Raw genomic sequence first — 17,094 nt, forward strand, 5'->3', positions numbered from 1 at the left:
TATAGAGACTGATGGCCTTACTAAGGGGACAAAGTGAGATATAGAGACTGATGGCCTTACTAAGGGGACAAAGTGATAGAGACTGATGGCCTTACTAAGGGGACAAAGTGAGATATAGAGACTGAGGGCCTTACTAAGGGGACAAAGTGAGATATAGAGGACTGGGGGCCTTACTAAGGGGACAAAGTGAAATATAGAGAACTGAGGGCCTTACTAAGGGAACAAAATGAGATATAGAGACTGAGGGCCTTACTAAGGGGACAAAATGAGATATAGAGAACTGAGGGCCTTACTAAGGGGACAAAGTGAAATATAGAGAACTGAGGGCCTTACTAATGGAACAAAATGAGATATAGAGACTGAGGGCCTTACTAAGGGGACAAAGTGGAATATAGAGGACTGAGGGCCTTACTAAGGGGACAAAGTGAGATATAGAGGACTGGGGGCCTTACTAAGGGGACAAAGTGAAATATAGAGGACTGAGGGCCTTACTAAGGGGACAAAGTGAGATATAGAGAACTGAGGGCCTTACTAAGGGGACAAAGTGAGATATAGAGAACTGAGGGCCTTACTAAGGGGACAAAGTGAAATATAGAGACTGAGGGCCTTACTAAGGGGACAAAGTGAGATATAGAGACTGAGGGCCTTACTTAGAGGACAAAGTGAGATATAGAGACTGAGGGCCTTACTAAGGGGACAAAGTGATAGAGACTGAGGGCCTTACTAAGGGGACAAAGTGAGATATAGAGACTGAGGGCCTTACTAAGGGGACAAAGTGATAGAGATTGAGGCCCTTACTAAGGGGACAAAGTGATAGAGACTGATGGCCTTACTAAGGGGACAAAGTGATAGAGACTGAGGGCCTTACTAAGACTGATGGCCTTACTAAGGGGACAAAGTGAGATATAGAGACTGAGGGCCTTACTACTGAGGGCCTTACTAATATAGAGGACTGAGGGCCTTACTAAGGGGACAAAGTGATATAGACTGAGGCCCTTACTAAAGGGACAAAGTGAGATATAGAGACTGAGGGCCTTACTAAAGGGACAAAGTGAGATATAGAGACTGAGGGCCTTACTAAAGGGACAAAGTGAGATATAGAGGACTGAGTGCCTTACTAAGGGGACAAAGTGAGATATAGAGACTGAGTGCCTTACTAAGGGGACAAAGTGATATAGACTGAGTCCCTTACTAAAGGGACAAAGTGAGATATAGAGACTTGGGGCCTTACTAAAGGGACAAAGTGATCTTAACGACTGGTGGGGTTGACAGTTATAAACAGTGGTTGATGAGGCTGACTATGAAGTGACCTAATCAAGTGATGGTTGCGACCATTATAAACAGTGGTTGTTCAGACCCACTACTAGTCAGTGAGTGGAGTGAACTTATGTTCTGCTGGGGTGTGCTTGTGATGAAAGTTGGTTGATGAGGCCCACCATGGGCCGAAGTGAATTTACCTACTGACAAGTTTTGTTTGTGATAAACAGTGGTTGATGAGGCCCACCATGGGGGTGAAGTGAAGTTACCTACTGACAAGTTTTGTTTGTGATAAACAGTGGTTGTTGAGGCCCACCATAGAGGTGAAGTGAACTTACCGACTGGCAGGTTTTGTTTGTGATAAACAGTGGTTGATGAGGCCCACCATGGGGGTGAAGCCTGTCCCTGCGGCATACATAACCAAGTCGCCTTGCCCTGCTAGACGACTTTCACTTAAGTTTCCTTCGTACTGGCTGACTTCCATAGAGTCACCTAAGACAGATCACAACATCACAGGTCAGTAAGACAATGAGATATTATAAAATTACATCAATGATCATTACTGAAATTAAATGAATTTTTCTACGCCAGCTAATAGGAAACATTGGAAATCTGTTGGATATCTTACCTGGTGTTAACGAGTCTATCCACGGAGTTAGGGCCCCATTTTTGTAAATCTTGATCATCAAGTAAAATACTTTGCCCTGTGATAACCGTTGGTCAGTGGTTTTTGATCCCAGTGAGGGTTGGACAAGTGTGTAACTGCGAACTACCTCCACATCTGACGGTAAAACAATTAGATAAATAAATCAGCAAAAATATTTTCATCTCTCAAAACGGGTCTACTTTCAACTTAATCAGATGCAATCATACACAATCGATTTATAAATAGATAAAGCTGTAAATATTGTACATTTTATCATACATTGTATCTTGACCAAATGGTAACCCACAGGTACACACATACAGGTGTATACTTACCCTCTACCTTGTGACGCATATGTACATGGTAACCCACAAATACACACATACAGGTGTATACTTACCCTCTACCTAGTGACGTATATGTACATGGTAACCCACAGATACACACATACAGGTGTATACTTACCCTCTACCTAGTGACGTATATGTACATGGTAACCCACAGGTACACACATACAGGTGTATACTTACCCTCTACCTTGTGACATATATGTACATGGTAACCCACAGGTACACACATACAGGTATATACTTACCCTCTATCTGTTGACGTATATGTACATGGTAACCCACAGGTACACACATACAGGTGCATACTTACCCTCTACCTAGTGACGTATATGTACATGGTAACCCACAGGTACACACATCCAGGTGTATACTTACCCTCTACCTTGTGATGTATATGTACATGGTAACCCACAGGTACACACATACAGGTGTATACTTACCCTCTACCTTGTGACGTATATGTACATGGTAACCCACAGGTACACACATACAGGTGCCATGAGGGAAACTGACACACAGTAGCTTTGTGTCATGGTTGACAGAAACCACAGATTCCACACGGCAACATCTATACACTGGACCTAGGAAATGTTGATATCACTGTTAAATCATCGAATACAATCAATTGTTCAATTTCCTCAGGTACACAATGTGAAATTTCACAGGCATTAAACTAGAGATTTTTCCTACTGAATAGTCTCAAACTTATCTAGTCCTAAAGAATCTTTGGCTGATTGTTTATATTTATGGTTGTGCAGTATTACTGTAAATACCAGTATCAATGGAATTTAGTACAGTTTTTTAATTCCAATATTTTTCTTTACCTAGAAACTGAAATAAAATAATATTATCTCTCTCAGACTGAAGAAACTTTGTATTTGTTAACACAGTTGTATACGCTTGTAGGTTTGTATACATTTGTTGTTTATAAGTGTTTGTATACATTTGTTGTTTATAATAAGTGTTTGTATACATTTGTTGTTTATTATAAGTGTTTGTATACATTTGTTGTTTATTATAAGTGTTTGTATACATTTGTTGTTTATTATAAGTGTTGGTATACATTTGTTGTTTATTATAAGTGTTTGTATACATTTGTTGTTTATTATAAGTGTTTGTATACATTTGTTGTTTATTATAAGTGTTTGTATACATTTGTTGTTTATTATAAGTGTTTGTATACATTTGTTGTTTATTATAAGTGTTTGTATACATTTGTTGTTTATTATAAGTGTTTGTATACATTTGTTGTTTATTATAAGTGTTTGTATACATTTGTTGTTTATTATAAGTGTTTGTATACATTTGTTGTTTATTATAAGTGTTTGTATACATTTGTTGTTTATTATAAGTGTTTGTATACATTTGTTGTTTATTATAAGTGTTTGTATACATTTGTTGTTTATTATAAGTGTTTGTATACATTTGTTGTTTATTATAAGTGTTTGTATACATTTGTTGTTTATTATAAGTGTTTGTATACATTTGTTGTTTATTATAAGTGTTTGTATACATTTGTTGTTTATTATAAGTGTTTGTATACATTTGTTGTTTATTATAAGTGTTTGTATACATTTGTTGTTTATTATAAGTGTTTGTATACATTTGTTGTTTATTATAAGTGTTTGTATACATTTGTTGTTTATTATAAGTGTTGGTATACATTTGTTGTTTATAAGTGTTGGTATACATTTGTTTATTATAAGTGTTTGTATACATTTGTTGTTTATTATAAGTGTTTGTATACATTTGTTGTTGATACGTGTTTGTATACATTTGTTGTTTATAAGTGTTTGTATACATTTGTTGTTTATTATAAGTGTTTGTATACATTTGTTGTTTATTATAAGTGTTTGTATACATTTGTTGTTTATTATAAGTGTTTGTATACATTTGTTGTTTATAAGTGTTGGTATACATTTGTTGTTTATAAGTGTTTGTATACATTTGTTGTTGATTATAAGTGTTTGTATACATTTGTTGTTTTTAGGTGTGTATACATTTGTTGTTTTTAGGTGTATATACCTTTGTTGTTTGTAGGTGTGTATATGTTTGTTGTTTGTAGGCATGTATATGTTTGTTGTTGTAGGTGTGTATACCTTTGTCATCTGTTGGTGTGTATACCTTTGTTGTTTGTCGGTGCGTATATGTTTGTTGTTTGTAGGTTTGTATATGTTTGTTGTTTGAAGGTGTGTATATGTTTGTTGTTTGTAGGTGTGTATACCTTTGTTGTTTGTAGGTGTGTATATGTTTGTTGTTTGTAGGCATGTATATGTTTGTTGTTTGTAGGTGTGTATACCTTTGTCATTTGTTGGTGTGTATACCTTTGTTGTTTGTAGGTGTGTATATGTTTGTTGTTGTAGGTGTGTATACCTTGGTCATTTGTTGGTGTGTATACTATAAGTGTTTGTATACATTTGTTGTTTTTAGGTGTATATACCTTTGTTGTTTGTAGGTTTGTATATGTTTGTTGTTTGAAGGTGTGTATATGTTTGTTGTTTGTAGGTGTGTATACCTTTGTCATTTGTAGGTGTGAAGGCGTCATGTCTATCCAGAAACTTTCCGACCCCTCGCCACTGCTGCCCTGTTGTCTGTTTGTGTAACACTAATTCCGTCTTCCCTGTCTGATTCTGCACCTTAACTGTAATCATACAATGTCATAAACAGATATGTTATACAATGCAATCTTATGGATTTCATAAATGACTTAGTGATCCTTTTTATACATTAGACGATGCACATTTTCCCTACATTCTTATTGGTTGGATCATAATCACATGGAGGTCGGTGATTTGTGAAATTGACTCTGTCTTACAATTTTTTAGAAACAGCAAATCAATATTCACTTGATGACATCATTCAATTGTTACGTAGCAATGCCCTCTACCACATGCAATATTCTCTTCCAAACAACTTTTACAGGTCTTTTCATTTGTAATAATTTATACATTATTTTGCATCTAATACAACAATTTAGGACTTTTATTTGAGTGAATATGTAGTTATATTGACCTGAAAAAGTGATATTGACCTCAATTTTGTCTTGGTCAATATCACTTCTCAGGTTCATATAACCAATTAATCACCTCAACGAAAGTCCATAAAACACTACATAAAACACACATTACATAAAACACTCTAAAACACAATACACATTACATAAAACAGACTAAAACACAATACACATTACATAAAACACACGAAAACACACTAAAACACAATACACATTACATAAAACACTAAAACACAATACACATTACATAAAACACACGAAAACACACTAAAACACAATACACACAACATAAAACACACGAAAACACACTAGAACACAATACACACTACATAAAACACAATACACATTACATAAAACACACTGAAATACAATACACACTACATAAAACACACTAAAACACAATACACACTACATAAAACACAATACACACTATATAAAACACACTAAAACACAATACACATTACATAAAACACACTGAAATACAATACACACTACATAAAACACACTAAAACACAATACACACTACATAAAACACACTAAAACACAAATCACACTACATAAAACACACTGAAATACAATACACACTACATGAAACACATTTAAACACAATACGCACTACAAAAAACACACATTACATAATAATAATAATAATAATAATGTACAACATTTATATAGTGCCCTATATAATTTGTAAAATTACTCTAAAGCGCTTTACAACATATGGATAATAGTAATGGTTATAATTGTGAAAACAAAAAACAAAGGATTACAATCACTTTCATACATTTAACAAGCAATGTGCACATAATTGAACAAATAAAAGGGTGGTATCTACATAACGTCTTTGAAAAGATTCTAAAATGCAGACGTGAAGAGGTGAGTTTTGATGTCCCTCTTGAACTTGGCCAGGGTATTTGACTTTCTAATAGTAGATGGTAAGCTTTTCCACAACGTAGCCGAAACCCTCCCAAATATCTACCATACAACACACTTAAACACAATACACACTACACCTTGAGGTAACTTTTGATCTAAACTTAATACTGATGTGTATGAAAGCCAACCTTCAAAGTGAGTTTGTCATTTCACATATTTACTAGTACAGTACTTAATGTGAAAGAAATAGAATTGATCATTGCAATATGAGAAAGATCTGTTTATTTCTTCCTTTAGCCATTTTGTTTTTATTATCAGTCTTAAAATATAACATGCACAAAGAGGGATCAAGGGGAACCTACATATCAAATTTGAAAAAGATCCCTCAAGTTATTCCTGAGAAATAGTACTAACACACCTTCAATGTCAAAAATCGAAGATGGCTGTCGGAAGGCCATTTTGTTTAACTGATCAGTTTCAAAAGTAAACATGAACAATAAAGGATAGTGGGGAACCTGCATTGGCTTGCCCAAAAACAAATTTTAGGGCGAGTAAAGAACTTGAAGCACTGGCCCAAATGACATATTTGGTGGCCCAAATAATTTTGGCAAGAAATATTTCCACAGCATTTAACACAATGTTCAGTACATTTAAATTACATTTAACATGACAATGTTTGTTATATGTAAAACAGAATAAAACATTATATTTTTAATTCTTCAATCCTAGTTAAAACCTGACATGATCCACTCCATTCAGGTCTTCCAAAAAGGAAATACACAAAACTCGCACCTCAAAGAAGACACCCTGGCAGTACAATATGTATTTATATAGAAAATCTAAAAAAAAAAATCATCACATTTTTCAAATCAAAGTAATGACAACTGAAAAATGTACTGCCCCCCAGTTAATGTGGAAGGGACTATAATTTCTTTTATTCATAATTTTTTCAACAGCCTAAACTATTTTTGTTGGGGCAGTGACTACTTCACTTTTGACAACTTTTGGTCGCCCGAGCAAGACTTTAATCGCCATTGGCAAGCAAGAGACCGTCCATTTTAGGCACTGCTGCACAACAAGGGAACAAGGGGAACCTACATATAAAATTTGAAAAAGATCCCTCCCGTACCTCCCAAGAAATAGCGATAATCAAAGATGTCGGCCATGTTGTTTATCCGATCAGTCTCAAAAATCGCCTGCACAGCTAGGGACCAAGGGGAACCTACATATAAAATTTGAGAAAGATCCCTCAGGTACTTCGTGAGAAATACCGATAACTAACTTTCACTATCAAAATCCAAGATGGCTGCCTGTTGGCCATGTTGTTTATCCTATCAGTCTCAAAAGTTGCCTTGCACAGCTAGGGATCAAGGGAACCTACATACAAAATTTGAGAAAGATCCCTCAGGTACTTCGTGAGAAATACCGATAACAAACTTTCACTATCAAAATCCAAGATGGCTGCCTGTCGGCCATCTTGTTATCCGAACAGTCTCAAAAGTTGCCCTGCACAGCTAAGGACCAAGGGGAACCGACATATAAAATTTGAGAAAGATCCCTCTGGTACTTCATGAGAAATACCGATAAACTTTCACTGTCAAAATCCAATATGGCTGCCTGTCGGCCATGTTGTTATCCGATCAGTCTCAAAAGTTGCCCTGCACAGCTAAGGACCAAGGGGACCCTACATATAAAATTTGAGAAACATCCCTCTGGTACTTCTTGAGAAATACCGATAACAAGAATTGTTTAAGGACGGACGACGGACGACGGACCAGGGACACAGGGTGATTTGAATAGCCCACCATCAGATGATGGTGGGCTAAAAACAAATTAAGACACAATACACACTACATAAAACACACTTAAATACAATACACACCATGCAATATGTATACAAGTTAAATTTATTGTTTTGACAAACTTATTACATATACAAAGAATATGTTGAAGTTATTACCTTCGTAGTCTTCAGTAATATCATCTTCTAAATCTGAAAATTTAAGAAATTGTGCATACTCAGAAAAGTCAATATTTTGTATTTCAAATATTAAGATTTAACAAGGTTGGCATAGTAACCCAAACAAGAGGCCCCTGGGCCTTAACGGTCACCTGGTATATTTATACAGAGAGTTGATTTTGTTTTTAACATAAACAGAAATATTATTCAAAGTGACAAAAAGCAATAAAACCAATTTATTCAATATCTAGCATACAGCATACGGACGACGGCGGACAAAAGGCAATCGCAAGTCATATTTTAAAGATCCCAATTAAAATATCATAATTTAGATATGTAAGGATATATCGAACCTAAAGTTATTACAAGAGGCCCAATGAGCCTGCATTGCTCACCTCTACGATACAACAGGGTGTCTCACACATCTACCATACCACAGTGTGTCACACACCTCTACCATACCAGAGTATGTCACACACCTCTACCATACAACAGGGTGTCTCACACCTCTACCATACAACAGTATCTCACACCTCTACCATACAACAATGTGTCACACACATCTACCATACAACAGTGTCTCACACCTCTACCATACAACAGGGTGTCTCACACATCTACCATACAACAGGGTGTCACACACCTCTACCATACAACAGGGTGTCTCACACCTCTACCATACAACAGTGTGTCTCCCACATCTACCATACAACAGGGTGTCTCACACCTCTACCATACAACAGGGTGTCTCACACATCTACCATACCACAGTGTGTCACACACCTCTACCATACAACAGTGTGTCTCACACCTCTACCATACAACAGGGTGTCTCCCACATCTACCATACAACAGGGTGTCTCACACCTCTACCATACAACAGGGTGTCTCACACATCTACCATACAACAGTGTGTCACACACCTCTACCATACAACAGTGTGTCTCACACCTCTACCATACAACAGGGTGTCTCCCACATCTACCATACAACAGGGTGTCTCACACCTCTACCATACAACAGGGTGTCTCACACATCTACCATACAACAGGGTGTCTCACACATCTACCATACAACAGTGTGTCACACACATCTACCATACAACAGTGTCTCACACACCTCTACCATACAACAGTGTGTCACACACCTCTACCATACAACAGTGTGTCACACACATCTACCATACAACAGTGTGTCACACACCTCTACCATACAACAGTGTGTCACACACCTCTACCATACAACAGTGTGTCACACACATCTACCATACAACAGTGTGTCACACACCTCTACCATACAACAGTGTGTCACACACCTCTACCATACAACAGTGTGTCACACACCTCTACCATACAACAGTGTGTCACACACCTCTACCATACAACAGTGTGTCACACACCTCTACCATACAACAGTGTGTCACACACCTCTACCATACAACAGTGTGTCACACACCTCTACCATACAACAGTGTGTCACACACCTCTACCATACAACAGTGTGTCACACACCTCTACCATACAACAGTGTGTCACACACCTCTACCATACAACAGTGTGTCACACACATCTACCATACAACAGTGTGTCACACACCTCTACCATACAACAGTGTGTCACACACCTCTACCATACAACAGTGTGTCACACACATCTACCATACAACAGTGTGTCACACACCTCTACCATACAACAGTGTGTCACACACCTCTACCATACAACAGTGTGTCACACACCTCTACCATACAACAGTGTGTCACACACCTCTACCATACAACAGTGTGTCACACACCTCTACCATACAACAGTGTGTCACACACCTCTACCATACAACAGTGTGTCACACACCTCTACCATACAACAGTGTGTCACACACATCTACCATACAACAGTGTGTCACACACCTCTACCATACAACAGTGTGTCACACACCTCTACCATACAACAGTGTGTCACACACATCTACCATACAACAGTGTGTCTCACACCTCTACCATACAACAGTGTGTCTCACACCTCTACCATACCACAGTGTGTCACACACATCTACCATACCACAGTGTGTCACACACCTCTATCATACAACAGTGTCTCACACTTCTACCATACAACAGGGTGTCTCACACCTCTACCATACAACAGGGTGTCTCACACCTCTACCATACAACAGGGTGTCTCACACCTCTACCATACAACAGGGTGTCTCACACATCTACCATACAACAGTGTCTCACACACATCTACCATACAACAGTGTCTCACACACATCTACCATACAACAGTGTGTCACACACCTCAACCATACAACAGTGTGTCACACACCTCTACCATACAACAGTGTGTTTCACACATCTACCATACCAGTGTGTCACACACCTCTACCATAAAACAGTGTGTCACACACATCTACCATACCACAGTGTGGCACACACCTCTATCATACCACAGTGTGTCACACACCTCTACCATACAACAGTGTGTCACACACATCTACCATACCACAGTGTGTCTCACAACTCTACCATACCACAGTGTGTCACACACCTCTACCATACAAGTGTGTCTCACACCTCTACCATACAACAGTGTCTCACACCTCTACCATACAACAGGGTGTCTCACACCTCTACCATACAACAGGGTGTCTCACACCTCTACCATACCACAGTGTGTCACACACCTCTCCCATACAAGTGTGTCTCACACCTCTACCATACAACAGTGTGCCACACACATCTAACATACAACAGGATGTCTCACACATCTACCATACAACAGTGGGTCTCACACATCTACCATACAGCAGTGTGTCTCACATCTCTACCATACAACAGTGTGTCTCACACATCTACCATACAGCAGTGTGTCTCACAACTCTACCATACAACAGTGTGTCTCACACCTCTACCATACAACAGGGTGTCTCACACCTCTACCATACAACAGTGTCTCACACATCTACCATACAACAGTGTGTCTCACACATCTACCATACAGCAGTGTGTCTCACAACTCTACCATACAACAGTGTGTCTCACACATCTACCATACCACAGTGTGTCACACACATCTACCATACAACAGTGTCTCACACATCTACCATACAACAGGATGTCTCACAACTCTACCATACAACATTGTCTCACACCTCTACCATACAACTGGGTGTCTCCCACATCTACCATACAACAGTGTGTCTCACACCTCTACCATACAACAATGTGTCTCACACCTCTACCATACAACAGTTTGTCTCACACATCTACCATACAACAATGTGTCTCACACCTCTACCATACAACAGTGTGTCTCACACCTCTCCCATACAACAGTGTGTCACACACATCTACCATACAACAGGGTGTCACACACATCTACCATACAACAGTGTGTCACACACATCTACCATACAACAGGGTGTCTCACACCTCTCCCATACAACAGGGTGTCTCACACATCTACCATACCACAGTGTGTCACACCCCTCTACCATACAACAATGTGTCACACACATCTACCATACAGTGTCACACACCTCTACCATACAACAGTGTCTCACACATCTACCATACAGCAGTGTGTCTCACACACTTCTACCATACAACAGTGTCACACACCTCTACCATACAACAGTGTCTCACACATCTACCATACAACAGTGTGTCTCACACCTGTACCATACAACAGGGTGTCTCACACATCTACCATACAACAGGGTGTCTCACACATCTACCATACCACAGTGTGTCACACCCCTCTACCATACAACAATGTGTCACACACATCTACCATACAGTGTCACACACCTCTACCATACAACAGTGTCTCACACATCTACCATACAGCAGTGTGTCTCACACACTTCTACCATACAACAGTGTCACACACCTCTACCATACAACAGTGTCTCACACATCTACCATACAACAGGGTGTATCACACATCTACCATACAACAGGGTGTCACACACATCTACCATACAACAGTGTGTCTCACCCCTCTACCATACAACAGGGTGTCTCACACCTCTACCATACAACAGTGTGTCTCACACATCTACCATACAACAATGTGTCTCACACCTCTCCCATACAACAGTATCTCCCACCTCTCCCATACAACAATGTGTCTCACACATCTACCATACAACAATGTGTCTCACACCACTACCATACAACAGTGTCTCACACATCTACCATACAGCAGTGTGTCTCACACACTTCTACCATACAACAGTGTCACACACCTCTACCATACAACAGTGTCTCACACATCTACCATACAGCAGTGTGTCTCACACCTCTACCATACAACAGAGTGTCTCACACATCTACCATACCACAGTGTGTCACACACATCTCCCATACAACAGTGTCCCACACATCTACCATACAACAGGATGTCTCACAACTCTACCATACAACATTGTCTCACACCTCTACCATACAACAGGGTGTCACACACATCTACCATACAACAGTGTGTCACACACATCTACCATACAACAGGGTGTCACACACATCTACCATACAACAGGGTGTCACACACATCTACCATACAACAGGGTGTCTCACACCTCTACCATACAACAGTGTGTCCCACACATCTACCATACAACAGTGTGTCACACACCTCTGCCATACAACAGTGTGTCTCACACCTCTACCATACAACAGAGTGTCTCACACATCTACCATACCACAGTGTGTCACACACCTCTACCATACCACAGTGTGTCACACACCTCTACCATACAACAATGTGTCACACACATCTACCATACAACAGTGTCTCACACACATCTACCATACAGCAGTGTCTCACACACATCTACCATACAACAGTGTCTCTCACACATCTACCATACAACAGTGTCTCACACACATCTCCCATACAACAGTGTCTCACACACATCTACCATACAGCAGTGTCTCACACACATCTACCATACAACAGTGTGTCTCACACCTCTACCATACCACAGTGTGTCTCACACAACTACCATACAACAGTGTCTCACACACATCTACCATACAGCAGTGTCTCACACACATCTACCATACAACAGTGTCTCACACACATCTACCATACAACAATGTGTCTCACATATCTACCATACAACAGCATGATGTCCACTTCATTTGTGGGCTTGATCAGTCATCACATGTCATCTGCCTGCATTCATCATTTACTTACCACTTGTGTCCATCATGTCACAATTCAGTTAGCTTCCAAGTCTGTTACAAAGACCTGTAATTATCTTACTAAAATCACCAGACCGACTGACAAATCATGGTAATTGTGTTTTGCTTTGAGAAGTGAGATTAGGCTGTAACTTGTTGACAGTATATGTAGGCTGTCTCTTTCCTAATTGCTTCAATTCTCCACTCCCACTGTCCCCTTCTCAATTACTTCAATTCTCCTCTCCCACTGTCCCCTTCCCAATTACTTCAATTCTCCACTCCCACTGTCCCCTTCTCAATTACCTTTATTCTCCACTCCCACTGTCCGCTTCTCAATTACCTTAATTACCCACTCCCACTGTCCCCTTCTCAATTACCTCACTTCTCCACTCCCACTGTCCCCTTCTCAATTACTTCAATTCTCCTCTCCCACTGTCCCCTTCCCAATTACTTCAATTCTCCACTCCCACCGTCCCCTTCTCAATTACCTTTATTCTCCACTCCCACTGTCCGCTTCTCAATTACCTTAATTACCCACTCCCACTGTCCCCTTGTCAAAACCTCAATTCTCCACTCCCTCTGTCCCCTTTCCAATCTCCTTAATTCTCCTTTTCCACTACCCCCTTCCCAATCTCCTTAATACTCCACTCCCACTGCCCCTTCTCAATATCCTTAATTCTCCACTCCCACTGTCCCCTTCCCAATCTCCTTAATTCTCCACTCCCTCTGTCCCCTTCCCAATTACCTTAATTCTCCACTCCTTCTGTCCCCTTCCAAATTATCTTAATTCTCCACTCCCACTGTCCCTTTCCCAATCTCCATAATTCTCCACTCCCTCTGTCCCCTTCCCAATTACCTTAATTCTCCACTCCCTCTGTCCCCTTCCAAATTACCTTAATTCTCCACTCCCACTGTCCCTTTCCCAATCTCCATAATTCTCCACTCCTTCTGTCCCCTTCCCAATATCCTTAATTCTCCTTTCCCTCTGTCCCCTTCCTAATCTCCCTAATTCTCCACTCCGACTGTCTCCTTCCCAATTTCCTTAATTCTCCACTCCCTCTGTCCCCTTTCCAATCTTCTTAATTCTCCACTCCCCATGTCCCCTTCCCAATATCCTTAATTCTCCACTCCCACTGTCCCCTTCCCAATATCCTTAATTCTCCACTCCCCATGTCCCCTTCCCAATATCCTTAATTCTCCACTCACACTGTCCCCTTCCCAATCTCCTTAATTCTCCACTCCCACTGTCCCCTTCCCAATTACCTTAATTCTCCACTCCTTCTGTCCCCTTCTCAATACCCTTAATTCTCTGCTCCCATTGTCCCCTTCCCAATCTCCTTAATTCTCCACTCCCTCTGTCCCCTTCCCAATCTCCTTAATTCTCCTTTTCCACTGTCCCCTTCCCAATCTCCTGAATATTCCTTTTCCACTGCCCCCTTCCCAATCTCCTTAATTCTCCACTCCTTCTGTCCCCTTCCCAATTACCTTAATTCTCCACTCCTTCTGTCCCCTTCCCAATTACCTTAATTCTCTGCTCTCATTGTCCCCTTCCCAATCCCCTTAATTCTCCACTCCCTCTGTTCCCTTCCCCATTACTTTAATTCTCTGCTCTCATTGTCCCCTTCCCAATCTCCTTAATTCTCCACTCCTTCTGTCCCCTTCCCAATGACCTTAATTCTCTGCTCTCATTGTCCCCTTCCCAATCTCCTTAATTCTCCTTTTCCACTGCCCCCTTCCCAATCTCCTTAATTCTCCACTCCCACTGTCCCCTTCCCAATCTCCTTAATTCTCCTTTTCCACTGTCCCCTTCCCAATCTCCTTAATTCTCCACTCCCTCTGTCCCCTTCCCAATCTCCTTAATTCTCCTCTCCCACTGTCCCCTTCCCAATCTCCTTAATTCTCCTTTTCCACTGCCCCCTTCCCAATCTCCTTAATTCTCCACTCCCACTGTCCCCTTCCCAATCTCCTTAATTCTCCTTTTCCACTGTCCCCTTCCCAATCTCCTTAATTCTCCACTCCCACTGTCCCCTTCCCAATCTCCTTAATTCTCCTTTTCCACTGCCCCCTTCCCAATCTCCTTAATTCTCCACTCCCACTGTCCCCTTCCCAATCTCCTTAATTCTCCACTCCCACTGTCCCCTTCCCAATCTCCTTAATTCTCCTTTTCCACTGCCCCCTTCCCAATCTCCTTAATTCTCCACTCCCACTGTCCCCTTCCCAATCTCCTTAATTCTCCTTTTCCACTGTCCCCTTCCCAATCTCCTTAATTCTCCTTTTCCACTGCCCCCTTCCCAATCTCCTTAATTCTCCACTCCCACTGTCCCCTTCCCAATCTCCTTAATTCTCCTTTTCCACTGTCCCCTTCCCAATCTCCTTAATTCTCCACTCCCTCTGTCCCCTTCCCAATCTCCTTAATTCTCCTTTTCCACTGTCCCCTTCCCAATCTCCTTAATTCTCCTTTTCCACTGCCCCCTTCCCAATCTCCTTAATTCTCCTTTTCCACTGCCCCCTTCCCAATCTCCTTAATTCTCCACTCCCACTGTCCCCTTCCCAATCTCCTTAATTCTCCACTCCCACTGTTCCCTTCCCAATCTCCTTAATTCTCCACTCCCTCTGTCCCCTTCCCAATCTTCTTAATTCTCCACTCCCACTGTCCCATTCTCAGTATACTTAATTCTCCACTCCCACTGTCCCCTTCCAAATCTCCTTAATTCTCCACTCCCACTGTCCCCTTCCCAATCTCCTTAATTCTCTACTCCCTCTGTCACCTTCCCAATATCCTTAATTCTCCACTCTCTCTGTCCCCTTCCCAATTACCTTAATTCTCCACTCCCTGTTCCCTTCCCAATATCCTTAATTCTCCACTCCCTCTGTCCCCTTCCCAATTACCTTAATTCTCCACTCCCTCTGTCCCCTTCCCAATTACCTTAATTCTCCACTCCCTGTTCCCTTCCCAATATCCTTAATTCTCTACTCCCTCTGTCACCTTCCCAATATCCTTAATTCTCCACTCCCTCTGTCCCCTCCCCAATTACCTTAATTCTCCACTCCCTGTTCCCTTCCCGATATCCTTAATTCTCCACTCCCTCTGTCCCCTTCCCAATAACCTTAATTCTCCACTCCCTGTTCCCTTCCCAATATCCTTAATTCTCCACCCCTTCTCAATCTCCGTTTTTTTTTACCCCCACTCTAATGCCAATCAAAAATACCGTTGAAAGGTCAGATTGGTCATTGTCTTGTCAGATACATTTTCAGATTGGGGACATAAACACATGTATTCACTGCGATGACCAACAGGAACAGTTAACAAAATCTATTACAGACTGGAGAATATTAGCAGTAATTCTCTAGTGATGTGACAGTTACAAAATTAGTTTGTTGGATTTCCACAGTCTGATTAGATATTGTGTGGCCTGCTCTGATTTGTATGGCACTTATATGAGAACCCCTGACAATAAGCCTATAAATGGGGGATATTCTCCCGTCTCTGATACTTTGTACGGATACATTCTAGACAAAGATTGTTGGAAGTGTGCTGAAGGTTGTTGAAGGCCTTCCGTGCGACAACCTCAGAATGTAAGGTGTTACATTTACGTCTGTTCTCTATTCCCCTGGGAAATGTTATGTGTTACATGTACGTAAGTTATCTATTCCCCTGGGAAATGTCATGTGTTACATTTACGTAGGTTCTCTATTCTCCTGGGATATATCATGTGTTACATTTACGTAAGTTCTCTATTCCCCTGGGATATGTCATGTGTTACATTTACGTAGGTTCTCTATTCCCCTGGGATATGTCATGTGTTACAT

At 40.7% G+C, this 17,094-nt stretch overlaps 1 protein-coding gene across 6 annotated transcripts in view; it reads right to left on the reverse strand.

Annotated features, from left to right (window-relative positions):
• Positions 1 to 17,094, reverse strand: part of LOC110459447 (cytochrome b5 reductase 4-like) — a 114,757-nt gene that overhangs the window by 8,602 nt on the left and 89,061 nt on the right. For all 6 annotated transcript variants that reach the window (XM_021511707.1, XM_021511705.1, XM_021511706.1 and 3 more), the window contains 5 exons: positions 8,103 to 8,135; positions 4,769 to 4,894; positions 2,694 to 2,834; positions 1,886 to 2,038; positions 1,596 to 1,749 (listed from right to left, as the gene is read on the reverse strand). In XM_021511707.1, coding sequence (XP_021367382.1) covers positions 1,596 to 1,749; positions 1,886 to 2,038; positions 2,694 to 2,834; positions 4,769 to 4,894; positions 8,103 to 8,135 — 607 coding nt within the window. The remainder of the gene's footprint in view (positions 1 to 1,595; positions 1,750 to 1,885; positions 2,039 to 2,693; positions 2,835 to 4,768; positions 4,895 to 8,102; positions 8,136 to 17,094) is intronic.

This window comes from Mizuhopecten yessoensis, unplaced genomic scaffold (assembly GCF_002113885.1).
Source record: "Mizuhopecten yessoensis strain PY_sf001 unplaced genomic scaffold, ASM211388v2 scaffold10067, whole genome shotgun sequence".
Lineage (NCBI taxonomy): Eukaryota > Metazoa > Mollusca > Bivalvia > Pectinida > Pectinidae > Mizuhopecten > Mizuhopecten yessoensis.